The 17,430-nt window shown below is 41.2% G+C and overlaps 1 protein-coding gene and 1 non-coding gene across 2 annotated transcripts in view; both read right to left on the bottom strand.

The window, feature by feature from the left end:
• Nucleotides 1-17,430, bottom strand: part of USP39 (ubiquitin specific peptidase 39) — a 34,217-nt gene that overhangs the window by 5,218 nt on the left and 11,569 nt on the right. The window contains exons 6-10 of the mRNA XM_061155264.1: nt 15,205-15,430; nt 13,783-13,860; nt 12,667-12,734; nt 11,588-11,776; nt 4,450-4,592 (exon numbers count right to left, since the gene is read on the bottom strand). Coding sequence (XP_061011247.1) covers nt 4,450-4,592; nt 11,588-11,776; nt 12,667-12,734; nt 13,783-13,860; nt 15,205-15,430 — 704 coding nt within the window. The remainder of the gene's footprint in view (nt 1-4,449; nt 4,593-11,587; nt 11,777-12,666; nt 12,735-13,782; nt 13,861-15,204; nt 15,431-17,430) is intronic.
• On the bottom strand, nt 1,311-1,446 carry LOC133065723 (small nucleolar RNA SNORA21). Its single transcript, XR_009694981.1, has one exon. It is a non-coding gene; the product is annotated as a small nucleolar RNA SNORA21 (small nucleolar RNA).

Below are 17,430 nucleotides of genomic sequence, written 5' to 3'. Positions count from 1 at the left end.
CAGCTTTTTCCTTTTCCCATCCAGCTTTCTCTCCTTTATGGAACCCACCTTGACTCCCCCACAGCTTCCAAATTTCTCAGTTCTAGTTGTCAATAGAGACTACTGACTAGGTTCCTTCAATTGGGACTTAAAAACATCAAATTTATTTTTAACACTTGAACACTCATTTTTTTAAACACAGAGAAGCATTCTTGATGTACTTGGAATAAAACCTCCTTTTGTGTTTTATTTGTTGAATTCTATCAGTTGATGTATAAGTGTGGTATAAATGTTTAACAGTTTTTATGAAGTCAAGAGCTATAATACAGGCTTACTGTGAAGATGGCAATGACAATTACCAAGAACTTTCAAATAGGGAATGGCAACCCACTCCAGTACTCTTGCCTGGAAAATCCCATGGACAGAGGACTCTGGTAGGAGTCATGGGGTTGCAGAGTCGGATACGACTGAGTGACTTCACTTCAAATAGGGAAATAGATTGACAGATTAACGTGACTATTAAGAGAAAGCTAACTACACTATTTTCAGGAAAAATATAACCTTCTAACGCCTATAAATATTTATAAAAATTTAAATACAAGGTAGAATAAGAGAGAGTATGTGTGTGCTCAGTCACTCTGTTGTGTCCAACACTTTGTGACCCCATGGACTGCAGCCTGCCAGGCTCCTCCGTCCATGGGATTCTCCAGGTAAGAATACTGGAGTGGGTTGCCATTCTCTTCTCCAGGGGATCTTTCCAACCCAAGGATTGAACCCACATCTCCTGCACTGGCAGGCAGATTCTTCACTACTGCACCACCTGGGAAGCCCAAGAGAGATTATATCCTTTTCTCATCTCTAGAACTGTCTGCTGTGCTACCACTCATAACATGAAACACAGCGCTATCATCTCTAGGATTTACAATAAATGCTAACAGTGGTCACATCCAGGGATCACTTCCAGATATGTATCTCCTTTTGAATTTTACACTATGAATTTATGAATATATCATCTGTCCAAAAATACAAAAAATTTCAATGTAAACCATGTATTAATAAGCAGGCAACTTTGTTCTAACTATATTATGTAGCTTTCCATGTGTTAAGGATAGCTATTTATTCCCACAGACTGACAGCGTCCCATATAGATTGCAATAAATAGTCATTGTTGTTTTTGGGCTTTTTGGATTTTTTTTGGCCCTGCCACGCAGCTTGCAGGATCTCGGTTCCCCAACTGTGGAACACAGTGAAAGTGCTGAGTCCTAACCACGGGACTGCCAGGGAAGTCCCTAAACAGCCACTGTTAAAATACATTTTTTTTTTTTTTTTTACCTTGTCACACCACCGATTGAAGCCAAACAACACAACATGCTGCCGCTTCACCCAGAAGCGGTGTTTTTACTCTGCCCTTTCTTGACGGCTCAGCGGGTCATCAGCAAAAGGCCCACTGAGTGCTTTTAAAAGGGTGTAAAATACATTTTAGATATGAGTCTGAGGAAACCTATGAGGGCTCAAGAGAGCCAAAATGCCTGCCAGCTACCAAGAACTGACTTCTCATATTGTCTTCTCAGCTTTAACAACAGCTGTTTAGACTTCTTTGAACAAGTCCTAGAGAAGTCTTCAGAAGTATTTATACTCAAAAATTTCATGACTGAATCCAAACTGTCTCAGTGGCAAAATGTTAAATCGTTTTGCTTTAGAAAACAGTCAATGGGGAAAACCCTATTTGTTCCCCCAGGAGAAGAGTCCAATGTTGAGACCACCTAACTAGCTGGAAGTGAAACTTTACACCTGTGCCTCAGAAACCCTATCTCCAAACAAGCAGGGGGCCGCTAATCACTGCACATCTGATGGATCTCTGCTATGAACAAAACACAGGAGAAAAATTAGATCTGACGAAGCGTTTTTCAAATGGGAACTTGAGCATAATGAGAACTGTATTAGTCTAAAAGTGATGACAGTGCATTAATAATCAAAGTCTAGGTTTCCAGGATAGTCACACAGTATAATGGTCTCCATCGGACTAGTGGACAAGTAATCTTTTTCTCAATTTCTCCAAAGCTTTCTGATAGACAAGCTACTGAAGTCACAGTGACCAAAAATCCAAATGGTGGCAAAATAAACGTACTCCAGGTCCATAATATAAAAGAAACCTCCTACCAGTGAAAGGAAATTTCTGTGCTGACTGAGCAGGAACTACCATCAACACACAGTCCTGCCTCGGGAGCTGCCTTAGAGTCAAGAGGGCTCCTTCCTCTCAGGAACAGACTGGTGACTACAGCAATTCACAAAAGTCCAGCTCTGAATTAAAACCCCTAGTCTTTCAGAGAAAGCCCCTCTGTGGTCCTACTCAAGTTAGCAGACAGTTGGCCTTCATATCCCCAGATTTCATTCTACTTGTCACACAAACAAAATATTAGAGAAGAACAGGAAGAAAACTGCATGAAAAGAGAGAAAGAAATTCTCCTGTAACCCTAACTACTACAAAGGTTTTCTCTCCTCATCCACCATTGTTCACAGAGTCTTGGTGATGCTGGAAACAGAAAGAATAAAATGTTACATCTGGAAGGATCCCTAGGGCTCATCTAGTCCAGGCCTCTCATTTAATCCAGGAGAGAGTACACAAAGGACCTGCGCAAGGCCACACGGATAGGACAACACAGAACTCAAGACTTCTTTTAAGTTGCCACCCTCTTAAACGCTACACAGAATTAAGAAGTGGTACTATTTTCAAAGGAAAACACTGGCAGTTCAGTCTGGGCAACTGGAAACTGGAGGGGATGGAAGGAGAAAGACAAGAGAAGGAAATGACCATTTGCCCATTACAGCCCCCCAGACTACTTTCTAAGGTTTAAAAATAACCACACTTCTGAGATAAACAGCATGGTAATCCTATCTTCTAACCATTCAAATCCTTCCAGTAAGAAATCACCTTAGGGCTCCTCCCTTATCTAAAGGCCTACACACAGACGCACCTTTTTTCGTGCCAGCCCCACCACCAAGCCTCTCTGTGGTCTCGTCTCTTGGGAACTGAAAACCAACTGTCTACCCCCAAAGGGGTCTTGCAGGAGCCTTCTACAGCTCCTCCAAATTTCCCATTAAAATACTTGTAAACAGAGACACAGACATAGAGAACAGACATGTGGACATGGGAGTGGGGGGAGAAGGGGAAGGAGATGGTGGGATGAAACGGGAGACTACGATTGACTATATAAATACACTGCCATGTGTAAAATAGCTAGTAAGAAGCTGCTCTATAGCACAGGGCGCTCAGCTCCATGCTCTGTGATGACCTAGAGCAGGGGATGGAGTGGGATGTGAAAGGGAGGTCCAACAGGGAGGGGATATATGTATGCACGTGGCTGATTCACTTCATTGTACAGCAGAAACTAACGCAACATTGTAAAGCAAATATACTCCAATAAAAAAATAAAGGACACATACTGAAAAACAAAACTTATACAAATATCTGCAAAAAGAACTGCATGGTCAATTAAAAATAAGACTATACATCAAAATTTATAACTTTCTCATCAAAAGGCAGAAATTGAACACATTCCAGACTATATCCTCTAGGGAAGAAATAAGATAGTAGGGTTCCAAGAGAGTAAGGCAAATCTAGAGTCATCCCCACTGTCCACACTTTAACTATAGCACACAAGATGCAATGATAGGCAGACAAACGTACAGACTAACTGTTCAAGATTACCTTCAAAGCCAGGAGAATCCTACCTGTCCTACTTTTACTGACTGTTCATCCTACTTTTACCGACTGTTCATCCCTATACTGAAAGACTACAATTCCCAGCAGTCAACAAGGAGAGAAGACAAAAGGGGAATTACCTCCAAGTAAACATTCCTCTTTGAAGTCCCTAAAATGTTTGTATCCTTCCCATAGAAACCTTAACTTATATAGTGTAGGTAGGTTCCTTATAATCTCCAACTAAGATAGCCCAATATTAAGAGTAGCTGGAGCCCCTTATACAGAGTGAAGTAAGCCAGAAAGATAAAGAACATTACAGCATACTGACACATGTATATGGAATTTAGAAAGGTGATAACGATAACCCTATATGCAGAACAGAAAAAGAGACACAGAAATACAGAACAGACTTTTGAACTTTGTGGGAGAATGTGAGGGTGGGATATTTCAAAAGAACAGCATGTATACTATCTATGGTGAAACAGATCACCAGCCCAGGTGGGATGCACGAGACAAGTGCTCCGGCCTGGTGCACTGGGAAGACCCAGAGGAATCGGGTGGAGAGGGAGGTGGGAGGGGGGATCGGGATTGGGAATACATGTAAATCCATGGCTGATTCATATCAATGTATGACAAAACCCACTGGAAAAAAAATAATAATAATAATAAAAATTTAAAAAAAAAAAAAAAAAAGAGTAGCACAAAGAAATAAAAAAGGAACTCAAGCTCACTGCCCCTAATAGGAAGTGAAGGAGGGGAACACTCACGTAATCGGGAAGTTGACAATAGTCGGATTCTTCTCCACAAAGAAATTGTTCTTAGTGAATCTCTTAATACAAAAGATTAGATATGGAGGCAGCTTGGTGAGCTGGAAGCGCTTCAGAAAGTTCTCCTTGTAGGTCTTATATTCCTAGAGAGAGAAAAGAAAATGATCAAGTTAGTGTTGGAGCATTAGAGCAGGAACACGAGTTTTGTTTTGGCTTGGTTTGGGTTTTTTAATAGAATTTTGTCTTCCACTTAGAATCCAGAAGACACCTGACCCCAGCAACCACCTGGAAGGGTTAAGAATAGCTGTTTGGCCAAAGCTGAAGTACCTCATCGGTGGGCTGTGTTTCAGCCAACAAACTGTTTTCAGCCAGCAAACTGCTGAACTCTAACCATAGTAATGTAGATATTTGTTTCTATAAGCAAAACAAAAATGTCAAGTGAAAAAGAGGATTTGTTAAAAGTTCAGAATTTAAAAACCATGAGTTGCTGTTTTAGTCCCCCAGTCATGTCCGACTCTTTGTGACCCCAGGGACGGTAGCCCACCAGGCTCCTCTGTATGTGGGATTTTCCAGGCAAGAATACTGGAGTGGGCTGCCATATCCTTCTCCAGGGGATCTTCCTGATCCAAGGATCGAACCTGTGTTTCCTGCATTGCCAGGCAGATTCTTTACCACTGAGCCACCTGGGAAGCCCCTAAAAAAAATTAAGAGTTTCAGTTAATTTAAAATAAAGAAGAATGTCCTGACTATTTGACCATCAGACACATGCACCACGGAACAGGCACTTGTGACCAACAAGAAGCCCTGGAAAACTGAGGGTTTTCCAGAAGAGCTGTCAACTGACATTCCACGTTCCTTCCTCCTCCCAGGCCCCGAGACTCGTAAGTCAAGTACAGTCTGTTGAGCAACACTTAACTGAGGCCTCCCTCAGGACTTCAGTGTCTCACTTTCAACAGGGGACCACTAGGCAGGGGAAACAGAAGACCTGAACAACAGTATAATCAGGCCCAAAGTTCCACCGCCATCAGCATAATGTACGTTCTCAAGTGCACATGGAATAATCTCCAGCAAAAGAGGGTGTGGAGAAAAGGGAACCCTCTTACACTGTTGGTGGGAATGCAAACTAGTACAGCCACTATGGAGAACAGTGTGGAGATTTCTTAAAAAACTGGAAATAGAACTGCCACATGACCCAGCAATCCCACTTCTGGGCATACACACTGAGGAAACCAGATCTGAAAGAGACACATGCACCCCAATGTTCATCACAGCACTGTTTATAATAGCCAGGACATGGAAGCAACCTAGATGCCCATCAGCAGATGAATGGATAAGGAAGCTATGGTACATATACACCATGGAATATTACTCCGCCGTTAAAAAGAATTCATTTGAACCAGTTCTAATGAGATGGATGAAACTGGAGCCCATTATACAGAGTGAAGTAAGCCAGAAAGATAAAGAACATTACAGCATACTAACACATATATATGAAATTTAGAAAGATGGTAACGATAACCCTATATGCAAAACAGAAAAAGAGACACAGAAGTACAGAACAGACTTTTGAACTCTGTGGGAGAAGGTGAGGGTGGGATGTTTCGAAAGAACAGCATGTATATTATCTATGGTGAAACAGATCACCAGCCCAGGTGGGATGCATGAGACAAGTGCTCGGGCCTGGTGCACTGGGAAGACCCAGAGGAATCGGGTGGAGAGGAAGGTGGGAGGGGGGATCGGGATGGGGAATACATGTAACTCTATGGCTGATTCATATCAATGTATGACAAAACCCACTGAAATGTTGTAAAGTAATTAGCCTCCAACTAATAAAAAAGAAAAAAAAAAAAAAAACTCCAGCAAAGACCATATGCTAGCCCATAAAACAAACTTCAACAAACATAAAATATAGAAACAACACAAAGTATGTTCTCTGACCACAATGGGATGAAATTATTAACAGAAATCAGCAACAGAAAGAAACTTGCAAAACTCACAAATATATGGCAATTAAACAATATATTCCTTAATAAGTGATGGGGTTAAACAAAAAAGAAATAAAAAGGGAAATTAGGAAAGAATTCAAGATGAATAAAAATGAAGATACAACATATAAAAACTTATGGGATGTAGCTAAAGCAGTGGTCAAGAGGTAAATTTATAAATGCCTAGACTGAAAAATAAGATCTCAAATCAATAACCTTCCACCTTAAAACATTGGGGAAAAAGCAAACTAAACCTAAAGCAAGCAGAAAAAAGAAAAAAAAAAAAAAAATCAGACCACAAGTTAAAAAAATACAGAATAGAAAAAGAACATTTCAGAAAAATCAACAAAACCTGTTTCTTTGAAAAAACAAGCCTTTAGTTAGTTGAACAAGGAAAAAAAAATCAAATTACTAGAATCAAAAATGAAAAAGGGAACATTATTAGGAATTTTACAGAAATAAAAATGATTATAAAGGAACACTATAAACAACTGTATGCCAAAACAGTGGATGAGTTAGATGAAATGGATTAAATTCCTAGAAAGACTCAAACTACCAAAACTTAAAAAGAAACAATCTGAATAAACCTACAAGTAAAGAAATTGAATTAGTCATTAAAAAAACTACTCACGAAGAAAAGTCCAGGCCCAAATTTCTTCACTGGTATTTTCTACCAAACATTTAAAAAAATAACACCAATTTTTCAAACCCTTTTCCAAAAATATAAGGATGGAATACTTCCCAACTCCTTTCACGAGGCCAACATTACCCTGATACCAAAACTCAGCACAAGTACAGATCAGTATTTCTATTACTATGGATGCAAAATTCCTCAACAAAATACTAGTAAACCAATTCCAACATAAACAACAACAAAGAATTATACACCAATTATACATGGCCAAGTATGATTTATCCAGGAATACACAGGTGGCTTAACATCCAAAAATCAATTAATATCATGTACCGTATCATAATAAGAAAATAAGGCAATAAATAGCAAAATAAGACAACAAATAGCAATAACCGAAACCCACACAATCATCTCTGTAGATACAAAAAAGCATTTGACAAAATCCAACACCTTATCATGAGAAAAACACTCAATAGAGACAGAAGGGAACTTCCTCAACCTGATAAAGGGTATCTATGAAAAACAGATATGTGATGTTATCCACAGCTAACATCATACTTACTGGTAAAAGCCTGGATGTTATCCCTCAAGATCAGGTACAAGATAGGATATCTGCATTTTCCACTTCTATTTAACTCTGTACTAGAGATTCCAGCCAGAGCAATCAGGCAATAACACTTAAATAAATATGAAGCATCCAGATTAGAAAGGAAGAAGTAAAACTATCTCTGTCTGCAGATGATATGATCTTGCATATAGAAAATCTTAAGAAATCAACTTTAAAAGTTTGGCAAGGTTGCAGGCTACAAAAATCAATATACAAAAATCAACTGTGGGGTCTTCCCTGGTGGTCTAGTGATTGAGAATCCACCTACCAATGCAGGGGTCATGGGTTCGATCTCTGGTCCAGGAAGATTCCACAAGATCACAACTAAGCCCATGAGCCACAACTACTGAGCCCACTAGCCGTAGAGCCTGCACTCTGCAAACAGAGAAGCCACTGTATTGAGAAGCCTGCACACCACAATGAAGACCCATGCAGCCAAAAATTGAAACAATAAAAATTTATATTAAAATAGTTCAAAACCTATACTCCAAAAACTATAAAACACCATTGAAGAAAATTAAAGAAGATAAATAAATAGAAAAATAAACCATGTTTATGAATCAGAAGACTGCTATTATTAAGTTGGTAATAACTCCCAAACTAATCTATAGATTCAACACAATCCCTGTCAGAATATCAGCTGGCTTCTTTGTAAAAATCCAAATCAAGTTTGATCCTCAAACTTGAGAAACTGCAAGGAACCCAAAATAACCAGAACAATCTTGTAAAAGAATAAAGTTGGAGAATTCACAGTTTATAATTTCAGAACTAACTACAAAGTAGTAATAACCAAGACTGTGTTCCAGACATATACATCAATGGAACAGAATTGAGAGTCCAAAAATAAACCCATGTGTCTGTGGTCAAATGATTTTTCAACAAGGATGCCAACACCATTCAATGGGAAAAGAATTGTCTTGTCAATGAATAGTGCTAAGACAACTAGACAGTCACATGCAAAAGAATAAAACTAGACTTTGTGCTTTACACTATATACTAAAATTTAACTTAATACACTACTGAACCCATAAGCCATATCAGTATGTTTCTAGAGAGTGATACAATAAATACTACCGTGTGAAGTTAGAGCTTAAAATTGATGAAGGGTTCATTACACAACTTATGATTGTCATTATCGTTTATATTTTGCTGTTAGGTATTTGTTCCAATGAAAATTTTTCAAAAATGATGTATCATGAAATTTTGAGTGAAGAAGAATTTTTCAGGGAATTTTATGCAGATATTTTCTCTGATTGAGTGATATATACACTAGTGTCTCAGAAAATGACAGTTCTTCGGAATATAGTTCTGATTCAGATGATCTGAATATTAGACCAACAAAAAGACAAAAAACCTTAGTGACTGATTCTGATATGGAAAGTGTAAATGAAACTCATGGTGCTGGAGAGGGCCCCTCTGCTTCTACAGAAGAGTGAACTGAAGACACTGCAATTCAATTAGAAGATTCTACAGGTGTGTCAGGTGTAACTATTGAATGTAATAACTCACAAAGTGTTAGTGAAATAACAGAATTAGTTTCAGGCTAACCAAAATAAACTTACTGACCACAGGCATTAGTTCGTTTCTGCAAAAATCCCCCATCCTTGGTGGCTCAGATGGTGAAGAATCCACCTGCCAATGCAGGAGATGTGGGTTCTATCCCTGGGCTGGGAAAATCCCCTGGAGAAGGAAATGGCAACCCACTCCAGTATTCTTGCCTAGAAAAATCCCATGGATAGAGAAGCCTGATGGGCTACAGTCCATGGAGTCACAGAAGAGCTGGACGGGACTTAGGGACTAAACAACAACAACAAAGGCCTGAAATGTAAGAGCTAAAACTATGATAGTCTTAGAAGAAAACACAGAAGTAAACTTTCATGACCTGGGATTTAAGAATGGATTCTTACATATGACAGCAGAAGCCCACACTATAAAAGAAAAACTAAATAATTTCATCAAAGTTAAAATCTTTATGCCTCAAATGATACTATCAAGAGGGTAAAAATGCAACCTATAGAATGGGAAAAAATATTTGCAAATCATACAATTTGATGAGTGATTGGTATTGAGACTATATACGGAAATCTTACAACTCAATAATAAAAAGATAAACTGATTTTTTAAATGTACAAAGGATCTAAATAAGCATTTCTCCGAAGATGATATACAAATAAGCACATGAAATCAGTCACCAGGGAAATACAAATTAAAACCATAATGAGATACCATTTCACACCTACTAGGATGCCTAAAACCCGAAGATAAACAATAACAAACGTTGGTGAAGATGCAGAGAAACCGGAATACTCGTACACTGGTGGTAGGAATATAAGACAGTGTAGTCACTTTGGGTCGCTCAGTCATGTCCGGCTCTTTGGGACCCCATGGGCTGCCGCCCGCCAGGCTCCACGGAACTGCCCCAGCAAGAATACTGCAGTGGGTTGCCAATTTCTTCTCCAGGGAATCTTCCCACCCAGGGATCGAACCTGCATCTCCTGCACTGGGTTAGGGTTAGGGTTAGGGTTAGGGTTAGGGTTAGGGTTAGGGTTAGGGTTAGCTGACTTTAGATCCCCAGCTCGGTCATGTAAAATCAGTATAAAATAAAACCAAATAAACAGATCTAGATAAGCCCTAAGGTCTTTCACCTCCCCCAAATGAAATGAGTCTAAAAAAGAGAGGGAAAAGGGTCCGGAATGAGGCATCAAGTAAAAAAAAAAATTCTTTTTAAGTTTAAAAGAATGAAAAAGGATTAAATTTATCTAGGATGAAGAAAGGAATTAAACCAAGAAACAACTAACTCTGCAGATAAAAAGAAACTTTCAACTTGATGAAAGGTAATGTTATATAGTAAGAATACACTTTTTCATTTTATTTGTATTTTAGTGTTTTTCTTCTGTTTTAATATCTACCTTATATTTTTTAAAAGACTGGAGTTTTTCCTACTTTTGTGAGTTTCTACTCTCCTAAATACCCCCTCCTTTCTCCATACAACCCAGAAGCACTTTAATTCAAGCTGAAGTGTGAAAGTGTTAGTAGCTCAATCATGTCTGACTCTTCATGACCCCATGGACTACAGTCTGCCAGGCTCCTCTGTCCATGGAATTTTCCAGGAAAGAATACTAGAGTGGGTTGCCATTTGCTTCTCCAGGGGATCTTCCCAACCCAAGGATCAAACTCACATCTCTTGCATCTCTTGTTTTCGCAGGTGGATTCTTTACCACCTGAGTGACCAGGAAAGCCCCCAGGTAAAGAATCCACCTGCAGTGCAGGAGACCTGGGATTGATTCCTGGGTTAGGAAGATCCCTTGGAGAAGGAAATGGCAACCCAGCCCAGCATTTTCGCCTGGGAAACCCCATTGACTGAGGAGCCTGGTGGGCCTCAGTCTACGGGGGCACAAAGAGTCAGAAACAACTGAACAACTAATACTTTCACTAACCTTTCAATTCAAGTTGAGTTGAGGGTAAAACAGCAGAAAGTCTGGGAGGCTCAATAAACACCATACACTTTAAAATACATGCATTACACACACGTGGCGATTTTCAAGTATAAAAAGAAAAACGTCAAAGTGAAAAGGTTGGACTTTCCTGGTGGTCAAGAATCCACCTGTCAATGCCGGGGATACAGGTTCGATCCCTGATCTGGAAAGATTCCACATGCCATAGGGCAACTAAGCCCACAAGCCACGACTACCGAAGTCCAGGCTCCTAGAGCCTGTGCTCCACAAGAGAAGCCACCACAATGAGAAGCCCACTCAACACAACAAAACAGTAGCCCCCACTTACCACAACTAGAGAAAGTTCACAGGCAGCAACAAAGACCCAGCACAACCTCCCCTCCTCAAAAAATGATATATTAAAAAAAGAGAGAGGAAGAGAGAGAAAGGGTTATGAGCAGGTGTGCAAATGGGTTACCTTTTCAGTGATGCCGTTGAACTTGGCCAGGATGTTGAAAAGAGGCACCTGGGGGATAATGAGCTGCTCCTTCTCATCCTTGTACAGGGGGGCGGTGGGAAGGTCCAGTGTCAGGTACATAAATGTGGACTCCACCATCGTCTCCTGGTACTCGTCATTATGCAGCAGTTGCTCTTTCTCTTCCGCTGGCTAGAAGTGAGGGAGAAGGAGAAGGAGGGAAGGAGTGTGAGCAGAATAGAATACCACAGCTGGAAAGAAATGAGGTTTCTAGGACGCTTACACTTACTTCATTTAATATTGAAGGCAGAAGGGGTACCCAAGCGACTGTGCAATTCCACAGGCACTTGCACAACCTGTTTGCATGCATGTGTGCTCAATTGTGTCTGACTCTTTGCGACCCTATGGACTGTAGCCCATCAGGCTCCTCTGTCCATGGGAATTTTCCAGGCAAGTGTACTGGGGTGGGTTGCCATTTCTTTCTCCTGGGGATCTTCCTAACCCAGGGATTGAACCCACATCTCCTGCATCTCCTGTATCTCACGCATTGGGAGGCAGATTCTTTACCACTCAGCCACCTGGGAAGCCCTATAGGTTAATGCAAAAACTGGTCTTTCATCTTCAGACAGATATTATTTAAATACCAGACTATCTGAAATCTAGAAAGGTTATCTGAGCTTTTGGAAAAAACACACTAGTACCACCTAGCGGCCAGAACACTGAAATCAGTCATCCCTCCTTATCTATGGTTGCCTCCAGGACCTGCCTTGGATACTAAATTCCGCAGATGACCAAGCCCCAACCAACTGCTAAATGTACACAGAGTGCTTTTATATACAGAAAAAAATCCATGTATAAGTGAACCAGTGCAGCTCAAAACTGTGTTGTTCAAAGGTCAACTGTACAATCAATCACCACCTCCCAAACTTAGCACACTGGTACACAGGAACCTAAGGGACATGCCACTTGGCAGGCGCCTTGAGGAACCTCTTCCTGGAGCAAAAGGCTGTACCAGTTATCTAAGCATCTTTTTGTCAACTCTGAATCCTCTCGGGCAATATAAACCAGTCCAAGCCACTCACCAGATCAGGATGAGGCAGTTTTTTAGTGAAGATCCTCATGGATCCCTGGAAAACGTCAGTTACAATCGCTGTACAAACAGAAATCAAAATGCAACTTCTGTGTTGAAAGCATTTCCAAAATTCAGTCCTAACTCCTACATTTCTGAAATAAATCAGCATCTTACAGCATAAGACCCAAAGCTCTCACTTAAAACCGAAATACTTTTGTAACATATACCAAAAAATTATACCTTTCTACTTATTTGTGTAAATAATTACTCTAGGGGATTTCTAAGACTCTGTGCTCCCAACGTAGGGGCCTTGGTTTGATCCCGGGTCAGGAAACTAGATCCGACATACCAAAACTAAGAGTTTGTACGCCACACGAAACTGAGACCTAGTGCAGCCAAATAAATATTTTTTTAACAATTATTCTATGTCTTTCTTCTCCCCAAGATGGATGGGGTGGACAGGCTGAAGACACCTAAAGAGGGAGCAGGGCCATCTGGTAAAAAGAGCACCAGGCCATAATCCCACATCAAGAAACCAACACCATCAGAACACAGAGAGGAGAAAACTGCATTAGGTCTCCAAAACAACTTACCTGGTTCGGCAGTCTCTAAGCTAAGAGTTATTTAAGGCATTCTTGAAAAATGTCCAACTACCGCTAAGCCAACCTGGATGCTAAGAACACAGGGACTCAAGGTCTGAGACTATACAGGGAGGCCAGCCTATCTCTCCAAGTACAGGCTCAAGGCAAGAAACTAGCTTTTAGTCTGTTATTCTGAAGAAGCAGCCAGGCCTGAGGACTATCCACTAAGTCTTCACTCTGGTCCCACCAGCCCACCAGCATGCCTACAACACATTGCCCAGCCTCTCAGTTTAAAACTAGGTCAGGATTTCTAGAGTACAATCATATCCATTTCTACTTTTTAAAAATACCATTATATACAAGCATGCTCTAATAAAGAAAAATGGAAAGGAAACTATTCAGAAACAAGATTTAGCCCATGTGTACAGAGACTCTACCCTAACACAAAAAATACACAGGTAAGAAAAAAGGATGAAAAGTTGCAAAGCGTTTCCAAAAAGAAGCAAACAAAAAAGTGCTCTCCTTCACAAAATAACACGACTTACTCTTTTTTTTCTTCTTCGTGCCCCCCAGAGCTGAGTGTAGAGCATTCAAAAACCAGGACAGAAAATCAACTCCATCCCCTGGAAAAGGAGAGGTGGGACATCAGACAGAATGAAAGTCCAAACCACACGCTGGTTGGCATGATTCCACATTCTAAGTTTTCCTCCTTCCTCTCCGGCCATCCCATCCAGTGGGCAACCTCCTCTATCTGGCCACTACACACTGACACTCCTCAAGGCCAAGATCTTAGTCTTCTGACCTTTACTCACCCCCTAGACTATCTGGCTCAACCAGAACCTTCAGTCATCATCTCTATTCCAACCCTGAGTCTCATCACCCATCAAAAGTCATTATTGGGAGTTCCCTGGGAGCCAGTGGTTAGGAATCAGCACGTTCACTGCCATGGACCGGGTTCCAACCCTGGTCAGGTAACTGAAATCCTGAAAGTCACACAGCTCAGTCACAATATTAAAATAATAATAATAGCCATTACTGAATTTCTAAGTCACTCCTCAACAAGAATGTTTTAAAACAAACATGTGACAGCATATCTTACTTAAGAGCTTTCACTGACTCCCCACATGTAATCCAAGTTCCTTATAGCCGTGGAAAATAAACCGAACCACTTGGTCCATCTCGGCACTCATTGTTGGATCCAAAGGTCCGGCTACAAGAGGTCCTCTCTCTGTGCCAGGCACCTCCATGCTCCTGTCCAGTGTCCTCTCTACCTGGAACGCCCACCCCCAGCCTGTCTCCCCACTGCCTAAAACTCAGGTGTCTCTTCCTTCTCTCTGAACCTCAGCTCACCTCCCATGTGTTCAACGGGCCTCTTTGCTCTATGTACCCTCCCACAGCATGCTGTGCTTCTGCTATCACAGCACTTAACACCTATAATCATCTTTCTACAGAACTATCTTCCCCACTAGAACAGGAGCTCCTGGAAGGAAAAAACTGTGTTTTTTAACCCTGCAGCATTAAAACCTAGCACCATGAGTGAATGGTCAATCAACTGACCTGGAAACTAGAGAGTATCATATCACATCCAGGGACTATGAGCTACTCGTGTGGCAATAAATCACTGGGTTTGGAGGGATAAAAACAGTCAGAATAGAACAGTCTGCGACATGACAAAATGAGAAGCAAAAGTGGTAGGCACTTAATAATGGTTGGTGCCTTTTCCAGCCTCCTGGTTTTCCCAAGTCATAGTTTAGTTCAGCAAATGAGACAGACTTCCTATCCAGCTGACAACCCCTGGGACTCTGGGCAGGGCAGGCTGGTGAAGGAAGAGTGAGGAACCTGAACATGCTATGCACTGGCCACTCGCTCCGGCTACTGCAGAGTTCACTGCAAAGTAGAAGTAAATGTGCTCACCAAACTAGTGCTGTTGCCCAAAAGTCAGAAGACACGAATTACTCCTTCCTTACCCTGTTTTGTGATCTGAAAAGTCTTCTTGCTGCAGAGGACAACAGCCTGCAGCATTTCATGGGGAGAGACGTGTGCCTTGAAATTGCGAGGGTTCCAGAGTTTTCTCATCAGCTCTCCAAAACGCTGGACCAACAAGAACATGATATCCCCAGGAGGACGTTTGATATTCTTATAATTGTCTTCTTCCAGGAAGTAGTTCCGGAGAGGAGGAACATTAGACAGAGCCTGAAAATCAAACATTCTAATTAATCCACAGCCCTTCGGCCGGACCCCTGGGACTTAGGCTCAGCTACTTAAGCTCTTCTAAAAACTGTTACACCTTAAAGAATCAGAAGTAAAGGTGTCTTTCCCACATGTGGTATTAAGAGGATGGTAATAAAGCCATACAACTGTATATAAAAATAAATGTACTCTGTTATGATGGATAAATAGTCAAAGAGTTTAAGAGAATAAAAATTAACTTTATCTCATTAAGCAAAAAGATAAAGACCCACCATGTTAGTTCAAGAAGAAACACATGCTTATTAGTGTGATATATGAAACGGGGAAGGAGACCACAGAACAGACCCTAAATAAATACAGTCTCAGGTCTTTTCTGATAGGGTCATGAATCCTCATCAGCGCTGTGCTTGCCATGAGCACAACTTTCTTTGACAAGGTAATCCCTTTAGCAAGGAGTATGGAAAAATGCTGCCAAATATATAAACCCAGGCATCTCTGGGGAAAACAATTCAGGGGGCAGCTCAGGATAATGATAGAGGTGATCAGGAAAGCCTCGACAAGTCTGGGGTTTCCCTGATGGCTCAAACAGTAAAGAATTTGCCTGCAACGCAGGAAATACAGGTTCAATCCCTGGGTCAGGAAGATACCATGGAGGGGGAATGGCAACCCACTCCGGTATTCTTGCTTGGAGCATCCCATAGACAGAGGAGCCTGGCGGGCTACAGTCCATGTGGTAGCGAAGAGTTGGACATGACTGAAGCAACAGCCCGAAAGTCTACAAGTTTAGCTCAGCTAAAGAAATAAGGATTTCCTGCTGAGAAACTGAAAGTAAAAGTTGCTCAATCGTGTCCAGCTCCTTGCAACCCCATAGACTGTAGTCCATGGAATTCTCCAGGCCAGAATACTGGAATGGGTATCCTTTCCCTTCTCCAGGGGATCTTCCCAACCCAGCAATCGAACCCAGGGATCGAACTCAGGGATTGAACCCAGGTCTCCTGCATTGCAGGCGGATTCTTTACCAGCTGAGCCACAAGGGAAGCCCTTCCTGCTGCGAGTTACTCTCAAAAGGAAAAGCATGTGTATAAAGTTTATCCTAGTTCTGTTATCCATGCTCCACTGTGGACAGAGGTTGCTCCCTGGCTTCAGTAACAACACAAATAGCAGGTGTCCTCAGAGAGAAATTAATCAGCTCTGTGGAGTACTTGGTCCATTCAGTAACATTTTAGTGGCAACATCACAGAAGATTTGTTCATCTACTTACATGTATAAATAAAAAGAAATTCCTATGGGGGCTAAAACCCATCACAAAGTCACAACTTCCCTGACTATATTCAAAACCCTATCTGTCCTCGAACAGTCTTCACAAAGCCATGAAAGGCTGTAAGAGGAAAAGTCAGCAAAATCTCTCTCCATCTAAGAACTCAACCTTTCCAAGGACCAGAAACATTCAAATACTAAGATCATGGCATCTGGTCCAAATACTTCATGGCATATAGATGAGGAAACACTGGAAACAGTGACTTTATTTTCTTGGGTTCCAAAATCACTGCAGATGATGACTGCAGCCATGAAATTAAAAGACACTCGCACCTTGGAAGAAAAGCTATGACAGACCTAGATAGCGTATTAAAAAGCAGAGACATCACTTTGCTGACAAAGGTCTGTATAGTCATACCTATGATTTTTTTCCAGCAGTCATGTATGGATGTGAGAGTTGGACCATAAAGAAGGCTGAGTGCCAAAGAATTGATGCTTTCAAACTGCAGTACTGGAGAAGGCTCTTGAGAGCCCCTTGGACTGCAAGGAGATCCAACCAGTCAATCCTAAAGGAAATCAACCCTGAATATTCACTGGAAGAACTGATGCTGAAGCTAAAGCTCCAGTACTCTGGCCACCTGATGCAAAGAGCTGACTCACTGGAAAAGACCCTGATGCTGGGAAAGATAGAAGGTAGGAAGAGAAGTGGACAACAGAGGATGAGATGATTGGATGGCATCACCGAC

The sequence above is a fragment of the Dama dama genome, chromosome 11, assembly GCF_033118175.1.
Source record: "Dama dama isolate Ldn47 chromosome 11, ASM3311817v1, whole genome shotgun sequence".
Classification (NCBI taxonomy): domain Eukaryota; kingdom Metazoa; phylum Chordata; class Mammalia; order Artiodactyla; family Cervidae; genus Dama; species Dama dama.
The sequence above is the reverse complement of the archived record's forward strand: the minus strand, read 5'-3'. Positions and strand labels throughout refer to the sequence as shown.